This window comes from Fragaria vesca, linkage group LG3 (assembly GCF_000184155.1).
Source record: "Fragaria vesca subsp. vesca linkage group LG3, FraVesHawaii_1.0, whole genome shotgun sequence".
Classification (NCBI taxonomy): domain Eukaryota; kingdom Viridiplantae; phylum Streptophyta; class Magnoliopsida; order Rosales; family Rosaceae; genus Fragaria; species Fragaria vesca.
Window position 1 is genome coordinate 2,156,654 of NC_020493.1, and position 16,244 is coordinate 2,172,897.

Consider the following 16,244-nt stretch of genomic DNA (forward strand, 5'->3'; position numbering starts at 1 on the left):
AGAGAGAGAGAGAGAAGAAGAAGAGGGAGAGGGAGAGAATGGTCTTTTTGGTGTGTGAGTTTGTTAGTTTGGAGGGAAAGAGAGAAAAGCGTGACAGTGAAGACGGTTATGGCGCAAAGAGAAGTTTGTTAGAGCTTTTGCATTGTGTAGGTGGACTTGGGCTTCTGGAAACTTCTGGACAGGGTTTAGGGTGAGCAGGCCCGTACTAATTTATAAGGCCCTTTGAGTGTTCTTCAGCTAAAACATTTTTGTTTTTTTGTTTTTTGTTTTTTTTGTTTTTTTGCCTTGATTTGGGTTGACATTATTGAATCTGATCAGTTCATCAGGAGCCTTTTGGAATTATGTTCTACCAAATGAGAGGTTTCTTTTAAAAAATAAGAACATGCAATTTTGATATAAAAAAAAATGTCTCACAAATATCGGTGAAAAAATGATGTTTTGGTGTTTTTCTAAGAGACTGATATTCAATGTTGACCTTATAATAAGAACGATATTATGACTTTTGAATATGTTATTGTGGCTTTTAGGCTCCAAATATGTCACTCCTAAGCATATAGCACAGTTATTTGTGACGTTACAAATTTCAGTGTCATGAAGACACGCTAAGTGGATTAAGAGATTACATTTTAGAGTTAAAACCAGGTCGCGACTTGCTATTGGGGATCAAAAGGATGCAACAGGTTTGTCCTTCTTCCAACCAACACTTCCCCAATAAATGGTAAGGTTATTGAGAAAAGGGCAAAAGATGATTGTGATTTGTGAACAAAACCACCAGCTAATGAACAGATAATTTGGCCACAAAAATGATCACTTGTCTAATTCATGGAATCGGTTATTGATCAGACCCTACTACTACCAATCCCAACCTCTCAACCTTTCATTGAATCATATATTTCAAGACCTCAATTTCTCTTCAATGCTGCCTTACTCTTAAATCTTAATACCGTTACCTGCCAGGAAAGTTAATTCATGTTATGTTGCAGTCTTCAAAACCATCTTTCTCTTTAAGGCTATCATTTAAGGGCCATCCTTCTTAAACCACCCCATCTCCTCCATTACTAAACATATTGGTTAGAGGTCTCCTCTGAAAATTTCAATTTGGTACCGAATAGCTGCTACGTATTTAGTTTCTGGTTCATAGAGGATGACTGATCGTAGATGGCAATAATGCAGCACTGTCTGTAATGACAATGACACACATCTAACTAAGCATTTTGAAGACACATGATGACAGTTCCTTATGAACCACGAAAAGGAACGGGGTTCTTCCTTTTCCTTTCATTGCTGCTAAACCACGAGTTGGGGATTGTAATAAAGATCTTACAGTCAAGTTTGTGAACTGGTTTTTAATTCACAAGAGAACTTGGACTTGATCACAAGGCTTTGATAAAGTAAGGTCAACCCCAAGAGGTTTGTGAATTCTAGAGAGTAAGATAGTAATATCACGAAGGTCAACTCGAAGAGATTATGGTGCAAATAAACTTAATTCAGATAGAATACGACCAGGGAGGATCTAGGAAGGGGACTTGTGAAAGTTAAGAAATTGCACTCACTTCAATTTTTTGTTTATTACTTGTTTTGCTCTTCTTCATTTTTGAAGAAAAGCTGTAAGTTGCTCATAAACTTGAGAGTTGAGACGGTGCATTCGATGAATCGCATTACACATTACAAATAAACAAAAAATGACCATGTAAACTTCTTATCATCTCGTTGAACGAAGATAATGTCACTAATCTTCATGCATACCACAGCTACATCAACACTTTTTTCTGATCATCTGATGTAAACTTGTACATGTGATCACCATGACATGCACCATGGGAAGTTGCTATGAAAGGAACCTGTAAGAATTTATTTGCTCGAATCATGCATGACAAAGACAAAAGTAAGGTTTGGTGTAGCTGAATACATATATAAAAGAAAAAAGATCCAGAAAAACATTAGATTACTGACTAAAGAAGCAAGAATATATGTGGTTGGTTCCAAAAGAAAGAATTGAGTCCAACTCCTTCCATGTGAAAACCTGGAAGATTTGTCATCTTCCAGTTCCCTGTTTGACTCTTCTTTTTCAAAACGAATCGGGCAGCAATCAATCTCGCCATGCATGTAATATTACTCTATGCATCTACCTGATTCCGCGTTCAATTCTGATATCATATTATGGAAAACCATATGCAGCAGAAATTTAAATCAAAGCTTCTCATTTTATGAATTATATTTGGGTTTGCAAAAGAGGCACCGACCTGGACTTAGCATAATATAGAAAATTATATGCTTTGGCATTATCCCACTTTCTTAGACTACTAAAGTATGCATGAATTGAATCAATGATGCAAGCACTAATTGAAAATTTTATAGTTTAAAACTTTGGTTTTCTTTTGGAACCCCGTCTTCATATTCAGGTTTCTCTGCAAATGATTAAATAATAAGCTTGGGAAGATCTCCAAGCTGATTTCATCAAAGCAGAACAGAACAATATCTGCAGGATCAGTTTTCTGAGAACTGCCTTTTCTTGCTTTTCTTTTCTTTCAGGTGAAGGAAACAATTTGTACTACTTCATTTACAATTAGTGATTGAAAGTTTGGAGCATTGGTAATTCTTGAGGAAACTATGTTGATTAATAAAGTTTGCAGCAGATCTCAAATGGCATAGAAGCTTTCAGAGCTGCTGATATTTACCAAAAGCAAAAGTGTAGAACAGAAAAACATCTGCAGTGTTAGGTTTTGAGAACAGCCTCTTTTTGCATTTCTTTTCTTTCAGGTGATGGAAAACTACTTTATGTTTTAGATACTAAATCTCCACCTAGATTGTGCCAGAAAACCAGGCCACACCTCATCGACTTGGACTTTGGAAAAACCAAGAGAAAAAGAAAGCATTTAGAGAACAGAGATGCACAAAAATTGGAGGAACTTGATAATCTCAATCTAATATATCATCATATATGAACAAATAAAGCGCTAAACTTGACTACACTGATATCATGTATTTTGTTTCTGTGTGGATCAAAATCACTACACTACTAACTACTAAGTACTAACTACCCTGAAATCAATGGAGCTTAATAAACACCACCCCTTTTCCTGGTGACCCTGATGTAACAAAACACAGCTGCAAAAATGGCAGTGACAAGCCCACCAATAATGACACCTCCACCAGCAACAGACTTATCTTGGTGATGCTTTGATGACCCCAACTTTCTGATAGATGGACCTTCAGCCACTTGAGACTCCTCCATACTATGAGATGGCTCTTCAGCAACAGAAACACTACTCTGATCTGAACCTGAACCTGAATCGGAATCTGAATGTGCTGCTAGAACCTCATTCTTGGGCTTAACCTCAGTTGGGTTCAGCTCAGATTTTTGAGCCGTTGCCTGCACCGCAAGGATCCCAGCTAGAAGAACTAGCCAAACCAGACCAACTCTAGCCATGTGAGGAACAAAATGAGAGTATTTGGGATAATAGTGGTTTTGGGTGTTGACGCAAATCTATGATGCTGTTTTGAGACTATTGAAGTGAGTTGCGTTTGGGGGGTTTGGGGTTTATATAGGAGAGGGATGGGTGGCTTTGGGATTTTGGGGGAGGACGTGTGTCTTCCAGGTTGAGGTTGATAATGGGTCCCATGTGTGATGAGGTTTGTAAAGGTTGAGTCTTTGGGGTGGGATCTGGGGAAAGTTTGATACTTTGATATTACGCGGAAGAAAAAGAAATGGAGTGGTTTGAATTTTGGTGAAGAGGTGAGTGAGGGGACGTGAGTGAGTGAGAGCTTAATGGTTAAAAGAGTGTGAAGGGAAACATATGCATACTTTACAAAAAGACATTCAACTACAACTGGAATCTCTGTGCACTACAGTAGTGAAGTAGGTGGTCAAAAATAGAGTAAAGTAAAGATGGTGGAGAAGGAAAATCATAGTTTCATAAACAAATAAGGTCATTTTGCATTGTTTAGACTTTGATAAGGAGAATAGGAGATGCGAAATCCTTATTTGTGGTAATTGAAGCTGCTAGAGGCAAAACTGCTAAAGTATAATTCAAGCAAATTAGTTGTCCTTGTTATAATGTTGTTACTTGATAAAACTAATTATGGTGTCTGATGTGATAGAGCCGATGTTTAATTGTTTTCATAAAGAAAAAGGAACATTTTGCATTCTTTAGGTTTAGGGCACTGTTTACACAGCTCAGAAGTTCTCACTTATGACATATTATAGACTAGACATCAAAGTCCGGCAGATTGCCGGGTTGTTTGAGGTCATTTCATTCCGGCAGATTTGATATGTTCCAATATGATAGACATAGAACCAAAGATTAGTTTTCCCCTATTTTGATTTTATTTACTTTGAATTTCATTGTTTTAGAGATTTTTTCTCTGCAGTTTGTTAGTCTATTATTCTTATATTACAATGTGGCATAAGAGTTTTGCATTGGGGCCATAAAAGACTCATCAAAACCTCCTTATTAGACTGCTATGGACTTTTGGGACACAGCTGGGGTTAGCTGGAAAAGTAGTAGGTACAATTGTGCAAATATAAAGACAGTTTTCCAGTTGGCCTTTGGAGTGCCAGTGTTTGATTTGAACTCTCTAGTATTCCCCTACCTAATTAACAAATAATAATACAAGAATGAAATGCTGCACCAAGTTATGAACTCAACCAACGCCTTCATCTCCATTAATGGCTTCCTTTGTTCCTTCAACCGTGCGAATTGATCTAGGAAGAGCACACTGGTCAATTTTGCCTTACTACTGATACAGTTATACTTGCTCCGAATCCAACAAGAACACACTGTATTTTGAGTAATGGGTGGTAAATGCAAGCCAAACCCAACTGTCTACAGTAGGAGAAGACCTCAAAATTCAAACAAAGTCACACAACCTCTTTATTTTTGCTCTTCTCAAAGCCAAAGTCAGGCCAGAACAAGTTTTTGCTTCATAATGAAGAAAAGATACTAATCAGGCAGATAAAATATTAAACACACTGCATGCTGCAGTATATAAAAATCTCTAAATTATATCATTATTATGACATAAAAAGGGGGGGGGGGGGGGGAGAAAAAAATTCATCAAATAAGACTGCTTGACCAAAAACCTGAAACATAATACCTGTGGCCTTTGTTTATCAGTTGAAGGATGCAAATCATGCCCTTAAATTTTGAGTCCCATGTTGCCTGGCATCATGTATGCAAGAAGTTTGTCGGCTGAATTTAGTCCATGAAATCAAAGATACCTCAAATTATAATATGCATCACATCTTATTTAAAATATAGATTAGTCAGATTCCAAATCCTATGTGTATATAACAAAGGCATACAAGAATCATTCAGTCACATCTTCATGTATTGGGGTCGATCGGTATCCATCAATATCTCTTCAATCGGTATCCATCAGTTATGGATCATATGGGTATGTATTAGACGTTTTTATGAATAAAGGTTTTTTCACCACCAAAAAAAAAATTCAATACCTCTTCAATGCTTAAAAAAAGAAAACAACAACAATTTAATGCAGCCAACTTCTGAAAGCAATATATTGCAGGTTATAATGAACTGAAGTGAAAACTGCAAGTGCAAATAAAAGTTCAAGGACACACGAAGAGAAAACAATCTGAACAACTTTATTTCAAAATATAGCAAATAAACTGAACAAGAATCCTCAGCAAATGAGAAAAAGGAAAAAAGAAGAGATAGCATCTAGGGGAACATGGCAAGCTCTGGAACAGTCTCCATAATATGATGGAAATACACTACTCTCACTCTCACTGCAAGTTTAAAGTGAATGAGAAAATTACCAGGAAAAACGAAGAAGACTATGCGTAGGAATCATCTCGATCTAGCTCCATTGGATCATCCTTATCTAGTTCGCTGAACTCCATGAAATGGGTTGGTCGGTGTTCCTCGTGATAGTACTCCTTGGGTGGTCCAAGCTTGACGCCATACTTCATGTCACATGCCTCACTCCCATGAAATTGAAGTTCCATGGACAATCATCAGGAATCATGTAGAAACCAAGGAAGCGGTCAGTGAGAAGCATCTGGACCTTCTGATAGTGAGTTGGAAGGTATCCACCTAGTGGATTACTGTTTCTTCCGGTGTTCTTATTAGAATAACATCCCCACTCATAACCAGATGGAGTAACTTTATACGCAGTTAACGAGCAGGAACCTGGAGTAAAAGCACAGGTCATAATAATGCATTTCTCCCTATCCCACTGCTTTGAATTCTCCAACATGTTAGTATGAGCTGTCAAATCCTCAGGAGAAAGCTGAGGTTGTTCATTTGGCTGGGTGTGCATCCATCCCAGAGGTTCCAAACAATTGAGAAAATCATGCTCAGGAAGAGTTGATGGAAGATGAACTTGCTGATGGGTGCCCCACTGTGGTGGCATCACAATGCAGCGGATTTCCTTAACCTGAGGGTTGTCAGGTGGGCTTATACCATACAAGTAACCAGCAATTTGTGTCCTCAGATCAGAAACACAGATAAACTTTTTCAAAATGTTCATTGGCATGATGTATGTGTAACTCGCTTCCTTTGTATCTTCTGAACTCACATATATATGGTTGACACGAAGATGTAGATTTGTGGCTGATACTGCTCTCACACGCCAATCAGTTTTGGACCTGAATGAAGCTTGCTCATATTGACTAGTAGTGGTGGAAATAAGCTCATCTCCATGCACATTTGTGGTCCTTGTGGTGAGTGCTGTCAGCTGACTTGCTTCTCTAGCCTGTTTCTCAATCTCGGCTATCTCTTGCCTCTGTTGAGACGGTGGAGTAATCTCTGCTCCAAGTATTATATCACGAATCTCAGACTGTGTGAGGGCTGATGTACTCACATTATTCTTTTTACCATAGTCTGACAGTATGAGATCTGTTAGAGCACGCTCAACCTTCATCCATTGCTCATCAGAAAGAGAAGGCCAAATGTGGTGTGGCTCACTAATGACTGTACGGTCAGGCTTCAACAACATACTTGCTTTGTCTCTGTTCACATGTAGTGCCCGAAGAATCAGAATGAGCCGAGAGAATGCAGTATATGATGAAACACTCTTCAACCAATCATCGTAGACATTAAAAAGAACCATCTGTGGCTCAGTAGCCTTTAGTACCAGATCATTCAACTTCTCAATTTTCAAGCAAACCTGGAATGGAAGCTGCAGTTCACTTCCTTTTATAATTATGTTTGGGAAATCCAGCAAGTGAACCTCCAATGGGTCGAGCATTCCCTTACGAGTCACAATAATGTGCTTTGGCTGTTCTTCAACAGGTAGAGAACGCACAAGAGCAGCAACTTCTTCTGCAGTTTTCCACTTAGCCAACTGCCCAAGTTGCTTCTGTCCTGCCCACACACACTCGTGTGGATAACCTTCAAGAACAGCTGCCCAGTCCCTGGATTGAACATGAAAATAGCACCATTGATTGGTTTTGTAACAAGATTTCCGTCAAAAGTCTTGTGCATTGTAACACGATACACATTTGTATCATCAACAAACCATTTAATTTGATTGCTGAAGAGCTCCCCATAGTTTTGGGAAGACAAATATGGCTCTGTAGGCTCAGAGGAATACAACTGCAATCCTTTCCTTATACGCTCCCTCAACACATATAATGCTGGATTTGACTTCATGATCTTGTTCATTGCCTGTTGAATCAGTGGTTTTGATCCAGGAAACCAGTTACCAAAGGCAGAATGCACATTATAAGCTAAATCAATTCCAATCATCACTACTGTCGGAGAAGGATAGATAGACATGTTATCAGTCGTATAGTCCATAAACTTCGCCCTGGTGTAACGTTCAATATCATGAGAATCATAATCTCCCCAACGGAGTTGCACATCTATCCAGTACTTACTGCTTGTTTTCTGATCATACTCGTCCTTTGGCTCAGCCACAAGACTAGGTTTTGACATTTGCCATTTATGAGCAGAAAAGAGAAGAATGTCTGCACAAGAGCTGTTCATTTTGTAACTCTTCCTGGGATGTATGGTTTCCTTCTGCACAGTCTCAATTTCCAAAGCATCCAATTCCTGATCCAAAACCTGACAAAGATCCATCACAACACTTTCATGAATCTTCTGCCACAAGTGTGCACGGAATATCTGAATCAGTGATATCTTCAAGGTTGGGATCTTCCCATGCATAAATATTCCAGTTAGATCCAGCTGCACTTGAAAACCGACATAGACATTGGCTCGATTTATGGTAGGCGACCACCAAAGTGTGAACCTACGATTGGGGATTTGGTTGAGGCCAGATCTTTGAGCATTTGTCAACTTTTTATACTTCATCGATTCCTCAAATCCAGATGCCTTTTCCCAGAAGAGACCCTCCCAAGTAGGGAAGTATGTACCTTTGAATAAGGTGTGTTCAAGTATTCCCTCAACTCCTCCAAGAGCTTGGATCACATCAGTTCTATAATTGTTGAGATTCCATAATTTCCCATCATGCTTTTGGTGTGTCCACCAGAAAGGATTTTGCTTCAAGATTTGGTACTTCTTAAAATCTGTGCGGACTCTCCACTCTTTGTCATATGCTAAAGTGTGTCGATCCTTCTGGAACAATGTATTTATGCGTGGTATTCCCCTATCCCATGAATCTTCCAAATCTTCAAGGGTAAGACGCCGATTTTGTGCCAGAGCTTCCTTCCTTTTTAGTGCATATTCTGCCCAAACACGCTGTGAATCTACAAACTCACTCTCCCATGGTTGTATGTAACGGTAAAGATTTGGAATCAGCTGCTCCTCTTCATGACTCATTCCACTCCTAAAGTGTGTCACACCAATTTCCGTCTGCCGAGAGTATCTGAGGTCACTCTGTGGAATCAATATGTGACCCATAGATAACATGCCAAGTCCTCCAATTTCTTTTGGAGTGTAAAAAATGACAGGTGGAAATCTGCTTGGCATCTTGGAATTCAATCCAATCTTAATGCGGGTCTGAATTTTATTTTCACATTTGACCAGTAAATCTAACAGCTCTGGTGTATGCACAACTGCTTCACGGAAGTAAGTCATAAGACCAATAAGGGCTGTATTCCATTTGTTGATAACTTTTGTGAAGGTTGTAGACCCTGAGGACATGAGGATCTGCCTTACACGATTCTCAAATGCCTTCATGTATTCATCATCAACACGTAGAAAAGCAACAGCAGTCCTTTCCTTTGTCTGTTCATTCTGCAAGTTCCAAACTCCATCTCTTTGGTGTTCCTTCGTACTCATTCTTATCTTGGGAAGTATTCTCACTTCAAATCCACACATGCTGAAGTGTAAATTTGGATTTTCCTTGCTGTAAACAGAAACCAAGCTGTTGTCCCATTCCAAACTTGTTATGCTTCGAGGGAGACGGTTCTTGACATTCCAAAAGACACTCCTTCCAAGATTGACATCATGTTTCAGGAGCCTCATCCTTGCATCTCTTGGCCAGCACTTCTTATTATTATATCCAACCATATTTTCATTATTCGGATCTGGATGCTCAGTAAGATATCGCTGGATAAGGTCCCTAGCCTCTTCGTGAGTGAAGCGGAATAAGATATGCACCCTGTCTATGTATCGAGAGTACACCTTGATAGGATGGTGAGTCTCAACCTTTGTGTCCCCATAAGTCATGAACTCATTCGGCTTCAGCCGTGGACCTGCAATTTCACTGGCCTGAGTCAATCCAAGAAGCATTAGATCCAAAACCAGCCCATAATACTGTAAAACAAATGACGCAATCTGCAGACCACATGAGACCATAGGAATTTGTATGACTCATATCTTTGTAAGACAATAAGACATTGTTTTTTGCAGTGATGTAATCAGCAAGGTTGTTGTCAAGAACAAGACGTAGAAGCTTATTTAGCAGTGTCAAGTCAATCTTTTCAGAAAATCTCTCAAGCATTGTCTGAAGCATCACCACACACTCCCCCTCACTTGTGTCCCATATATTCTCTAGATTGTTTATTCCCTGACACCATTTGTAGACCAAAAGTGGGGGTGGCTCTGAGTCTGCAGGCTTGATCCAGTTTGGGAAGAGCTGACGTTTGTCAGCCTCATACCACAGATATTGATCAAGATATGCATCTGTAATCTTCTCAAGAGGATCAATCTCAAAAACTGGAATATGATGGCTGTACAGATCCATGAACTCTATGCTCACATCTTTGAAGGCACGCTGTGATATCAAGTGACGTTTTATCCGTATCAACGCCTCATGGGGGTTATCATAGGCTTGTTCAATGAGACCCAACTCCTCTCTTTGATGCTGGTTCAATTTTACTGCTCCAGTATAAGATTCCTTCAACCTCTCCAGAGCAAGGATAAGGAGTTTGGTATCATGCTTATATGACAGAGGAGGAAATGGAATATGTTGGAAGTTTCTTGACTCCAACCAAGCACAGTAGTTGTGTAAATTGACACTGCTTCTGTTGAAATATATGGACCATCTTTGAGATAATTGTGTTGTCGCTCCTGCTCTCCCTTTAGCCAAAGGCGAGTTAATCTTCCGAGATTCTTTCGACAAACTGTCTTATCCACTGTAGCACCTCTTTTAATACGTTCACGGTTATAATGAGCACCATGTGTCCACCAATCTGCCTTTGCCTTGACATAACGAAGAATTATATTCTCAACGGGAGCAGGCATACCAGGAACCTTCCATGGAATATTTGCTTTCCAACAACGCCATGCCTCACTGAGATGCTGCATAATTGTTTTCGCCTTATTTTGCTTCATGCCCGCTGGCATCGCATCCAGAATATCTTTCAAGACAGCTGCTCGATACTCCAGTTCAAAATTGCTTTCGACACGCTGCTTAGTTACTCTCTTTGCCACAGAATGTCGCCCTACAAATTGTCTAGCAAGTAAACCTCCCAACCACCGTTCCAGAAGAGGGACTATGCCACGAAGGAAGAACAGCCACACCCTCCACATTGGTGCCCAGAATCCACATCCCGGCCCTTTTCCGACCGGCCCAGTCTTGAAACGGTAGTAAATCAAGTGCTTCAAATCTTTGGTCATTCTAATCTGCCGCATCAACCTGTACTTGTAACGGTACATTCCAGTTAACTGACCAACATGAGAAAACATGTACTGCAGACCATCAGCCAGTTGAAAGGCATCAACATTACCCAAACGGAACTGGACCTGAGCATCAACTACAAGCTTTGTCAACCGCAAGATTTCACGCAACAGATGAAAAGCATTACGAAACCGAGATTTCTTGCGCTCTTTTGTTGTCAGGGTTTTCACAGGCTTGAGATTAAAATTATAATCAAGGTGAAGGTAGTTCAGACCTTTCCTATGTATCAACAGATTCAGCATGTTATGACCCTGCTTACAGACTTGAAGACCCGCTTCAACCCAATCAAGCTCAGTAGTCTGGAAAAACTTAGTAGCCTGAAGAGAACGAAACAAGTCCTTCTTCGTGTGTGCCTTGGGAGGCCTACGATGCACCTCATTCAACACAAAAGATTTCAACAACTTCTGATAGCTGACTCGAACTTTAACTGGATAAGACTGAGGACAATGCTCCTTAAACCACTCTGACACAAGAGGAATATCCTGTGCCCGACGAGTCCTCCCAGACCTCATGTTAAAAGGGCATGGTGCAAAAAACAGGGAAATCCCAGCAGCAGTGGTATCAGTATAAAGCTCAGTATGACTCAAAAGAGGCTCCACCCCTTCAGGCAAAACAAATTCATCATCTTCCTCACAACTATCATAACTGTTCCGGTTAGTGCTAGGTATTGTGTTTAGCAATGGATCATAATAAAATGCAGGCAGATCAGGATCCTCAGATTTAATATGCATAACCATAGGTGTGTGATAAACAGAGAGCTTTACCTTCCTGGGCCGGCTATTGTAAAGACTAGGGAATGCAATCCTGTACTCTGATCTCAGCGGAGACCGAATAATGAGCTTGTTTATGTCATTAAACTCATTCCAATCCTCCTCCCCTGTCTCCGTATCCCTAAACAACGGCTCGAATTTTGGCCCACCTGGTATACAAATATTCAATGCCTTGGCTGTCAGAAACGACTCTTTATCAAACAAATAGAAATAGTTCCTGTCAGTCAAATTGGAAATTACCTGTCCAGAAAGCCTGTAAAGAGCCTCCATAATCGGCAGCGAGAGCTGCCACTTCCTGTAACCCGGCCCATTCACCATCCTGGTCTTCACTAGAGGCTTATGGTCATAAAACCAGTCATACACAGCAGAATCCTCATCCTTGTCCAGCTCAAGCTGAATCGCCTCGAGCGGCTCAACATCTAGCAAATTATCAGCATAATCCAGCACAGGCTCCTCGTCATCGAACGCCGGAAACCTCATTCTCTTGAATTGCCGGCGATCCCTCTTCTCCCTCCGCATCATGATCCACATTGTGGCCCACTGCGCCATGTAGATCGGCTCCACAACCAGCGGCGTCTCGTTCACGAATGTAATCGCTCCGGTGATATGGTACAGCACCTTCACGTTACGGACCTGCTCCCACGGCACCGGCATATTCTCCAGGAGCTTGTACACGGCGTGAGGGATGAACTTGAGAGCGCCGAGGTAGACGCGCTTGTCGTGCCGGTACTTCCTGGACGACATGTCGCCGTGCTCTTTGATGATCTTCCTCACGTGCTCCGGCGGCATGTCCTCCTTTCGCGAATCGACGACGCGCCGTTCGCCGTGGCGGGTGGATGACCACTTGCGGGAGGAGAGCTGCTGCCATCTGCGGGCCTTCTCGTCCAGATCGGCCGGTGGTGGAATCGTGGATTCGCAGGTCGTCGCCGGCGGTGGAATTTCGGTGTTGTTCCACATGAATTGGGATTAGGGTTAATCTAAGTTTTGCTGGGATTTTAGGGCGGGTTGATTTTAGTGGTGGGTTTGGAAATAGTTTTGGGATGAAGTTAGGTTGGAGTATATATAGGTTTCTATGCTGTGGCTCTTGTCGGTGCTGTTGGGCTAGTCATACGTCATAACTCATAATTGATTTTTTTTTTTTTTGCTTTTTTTTTTTCTCTTTTGTTTTTTTCTTTTTCTATCTAACGTGACTCGATTTTATTTTCAAATCTCTTACATGTGAGAAGTCGTGAGTTCGACCCATAACAGACTCATTCTAGTTTCTAAGTAGTTTAACTGATTAGAAAAAAAAATCGAATTAGGCTATTAAAAAAAAAGGATCAAATTAGGGTGAAGAGTAAGGTGCAAGTGACACTACCCAAGGCAGCATAAAATGATTTCAGACAAAGCAATGCAGTATTCGATGATTTAAGACAGGAAGATGCGTAAAGTAGAAACAAATCACTATGAAGATGATCTTTTAAGAACTAGAAACCATATCCAATATAGGAACTGACCTAGATACGTTTTCCTTTTTCTCGAAAGACTTGGTGTGAAGATGTTGACCCGTTTGTCAATTTTTGGCACAGGCAAAGTAGAGATATCGTATAGACATACCCAACCTGCCAAAAATTGACAAACTAAGGTCTTAAATTACACTATGAATTCCAAGATGCATTAAGATCGAAAAGGAAATGAGCATTGAAAGCGAAAAATTGCTTAATCTTAAGTACCAACACTCCTGTCATCTCAAAGATACAAAGCAAACTCTACCCTCCACCACATAGCTAATCAGCCATTAACAACAACCAACACCCTCCCCCATCACCCAAGTATATAAACTAAACATATACATTTATGCCCAAGAAGGCCAATAACTTTTGATTCTTCATCCTTCCTCCTCAGTTTGATTTAGATCCATTTGATTTAGATCGATGACATCATTGTTCACTATGTGAGGTGAATGTGAATTCACCTTATCCTGAGGAGAAAAATCCTCAGAGTGACCTGATGTTCCCGATGATTCTGAACCTGCAGAAGTCGCTACACAGGAAGGAGCCAGTACAGTTGCTCTACCAGAACTGGAGAAGGTAACCTTAGGAAAGTTGAGACGGGCAGCGGAACCGTACATGGCCCTGGCAGCTTTATCATAAGCAAGAGCAGCTTCAATTGCAGTTGGAAAGGTACCTAGCCAGAGCCTACTTCCCCTATTTGGTGACCGGATTTCAGCAACCCACTTTCCCCATGTCCTCTGCCTAACACCTCTGTAGTTGCATCGAGAATTCTCAGGTCCTCCCTTACCTTTCATGCATCCCTTCCTAGACCCCTTGGCAGGAACTTTGCGAGTAGGTTTACTCCCATCATTGGATGATTCCAGATGGTCATTATACTCTTTCCATTTTGCAAGAATCTCAGCCACAGGACTAGATCCATCCTGTTTAGTATGGACTTTCTTCAAGTTGGTCATAAAGTCCAAATTGTACTGAACAGGAATACAACGAGATACCTGCCAATAATAGAAAGAGGAATTTGTCTTTAGTATAACCTTTATAGACCAAAACTTAGCTTCTGGATGATATTACTTGACTAAGCCTACCCCCTCTAGACCAAACTAAAGTCAAAGCAACAACCCTCCATGCAGGCATGAGATCACCATCACATCAAAACATGGAAATATCAAGAAGCCAAGACAGAATCAAATGCTACAACAATTTCTTCCTCAGATAATTCAGTATATAATCATTATATCAAGTCTTCAAAACCAATATTACTTGCGAATGCTAAGCCCATATAGACAAAAAAATAAAGAGGAAAGCAACAACTTCATGCACAATCATATGCAATCAGCAAACAGACATTAAACTAATGCTTCATTGCACTAAAACTGCAAGGTAAGTACATAGAGAAAGAAACAAGAAATTGCAACAAAATGTTACTGGCCACTTGGAGTACCCTCAAATTCAACATTTTCACTAGGCACACAATGGGAAATTTAAATACATTCCTAACCTTCAGCACTTTAGCATTCTGCTATCAACGACCTATCCCACACGCCCTTGCATTTATCGTCCCCAACAGTTTCACCATTGTAAAATGCAACGGATCCTTATAAAGAAATTTGACCTAATGTTACTAAAACTTCACAAGATTTACTCAAATGCAAACTCAGAATATGCAAACAAGGTCCTTGCTCCACAAGCATCAGAGGCAAACTTCTAGAGAGCACACTCAACATTGGCTTCGCCGGCCATACAACCTCAAAACTCACCTCAATTTCTCTTCTGAATCTAATTCTTTAGCTCAACTAAGAATTTAATCGTACATAAAAGATCCTCATCCAACATGATAAACGTCATTAACTTAATCCAAGCTACAGTTTTGAAAGAACCCAATTGGCAAATTTCCTATAACCCACGATTTTCAATAAACCAAAACCTTATCAATCAAACACACAAAGGAATTCATACATGCATGGAAGTATACAAACCTGACCAAACCCAATTCTTCTCCATACGATTTAACCTACCAAGTACCAACATAACACCAAAAACACATAATTCTGAACCAAAAACCGAATCCATTCAACTTCTGCAATTTCTATCTTTAATTGAAAGAAATCCACACAGATCTCAGTAGAAATCGATTCAAAATTTGAAAAACAGACATCTCTTACCTTGTTCTGCTCCGTGACTCCCCAGCCTTGAATCGCAAATTGGGCTAGGGAAAACAGAACATAGAAACCCAGAATGCTATAGCTTCATAGAAACAGAGAGCAGGCGAAAGCGTTGACAGCGAGTCAATGACGAACATGAAAATGAACGAAAACCCTAATTTTAGTTGAATTTTCCCCCAAACTGAGTTTTAATATTCGGCTCCGGTTTTTATCTTTGCCTTTTGCCATTTATTTGAAATCTTTTTGCACCGACCCGAAAATTGCCACCTACCAATTATTTGAAATTTTGGACCTTGTGAAACTACACAGCGCCATCAACCCAATAAGCCTTTGGGCTGAAAGATCCATTCTTTATATTTTGAATCTTTGATTATGATTAGTGTGGCAAATGGACATTTTTGAAGGATATATTATCTTGAACATGTACATTTTTTTACATTCCTTTCTAAGTGTATTAATCGAGTATCTGCGCAGTGAATGTAAATTAAAAGTCATTTTGATCACCATACCTTGATCTTGTAAGATCATATTAATACATGAGCTATTCCGCCCACGGGAATAACATCCCTTCAGCCCCCTTCCATTGAGGGATTCCTATTTTTAGCCACTTTCTAGGGATAGGGCATTATACCACTTCCCAATTGAATTTTTACATCTCTACCGTTCATATCTTAGGTCTATATGAGTAGATCACCTCTACAAAATTTCATATGATTTGGTGATCGTTAAGACTTTCAAAAGTTTGATTTAGTTTAATGATTTGAACG

General features: G+C 40.2%; 1 protein-coding gene and 1 pseudogene across 2 annotated transcripts; both read right to left on the reverse strand.

Annotated features, from left to right (window-relative positions):
• Positions 1-4,910: 4,910 nt before the first annotated feature.
• Positions 4,911-12,782, reverse strand: LOC101309715 (annotated as a pseudogene). Its single transcript, XR_184351.1, has 3 exons — positions 5,783-12,782; positions 5,098-5,192; positions 4,911-4,922 (listed from the first exon to the last, which is right to left on the reverse strand). The product of XR_184351.1 is annotated as a pre-mRNA-processing-splicing factor 8-like (transcript).
• Positions 12,783-13,261: 479 nt separating this feature from the next.
• On the reverse strand, positions 13,262-15,680 carry LOC101302239 (dehydration-responsive element-binding protein 2C-like). The gene is made up of 3 exons (XM_004293442.1): positions 15,478-15,680; positions 13,780-14,310; positions 13,262-13,426 (listed from the first exon to the last, which is right to left on the reverse strand). The coding sequence occupies exons 2-3, from the start codon at positions 14,269-14,271 to the stop codon at positions 13,322-13,324; spliced, it is 597 nt and encodes a 198-aa protein (XP_004293490.1). The 5' UTR covers positions 14,272-14,310; positions 15,478-15,680; the 3' UTR covers positions 13,262-13,321.
• Positions 15,681-16,244: the final 564 nt, after the last annotated feature.

What these genes read in the sequence shown, in the direction of transcription:
- LOC101302239 (XM_004293442.1), bottom strand. Translation starts at nt 14,271, where the DNA reads ATGACCAACTTGAAGAAAGTCCATACTAAACAGGATGGATCTAGTCCT. An exon ending in ATTTTTCTCCTCAGGATAAG is followed by an intron (nt 13,427 to 13,779) that starts GTGAATTCACAT and finishes AATTTTTGGCAG; the next exon opens with GTTGGGTATGTCTATACGAT.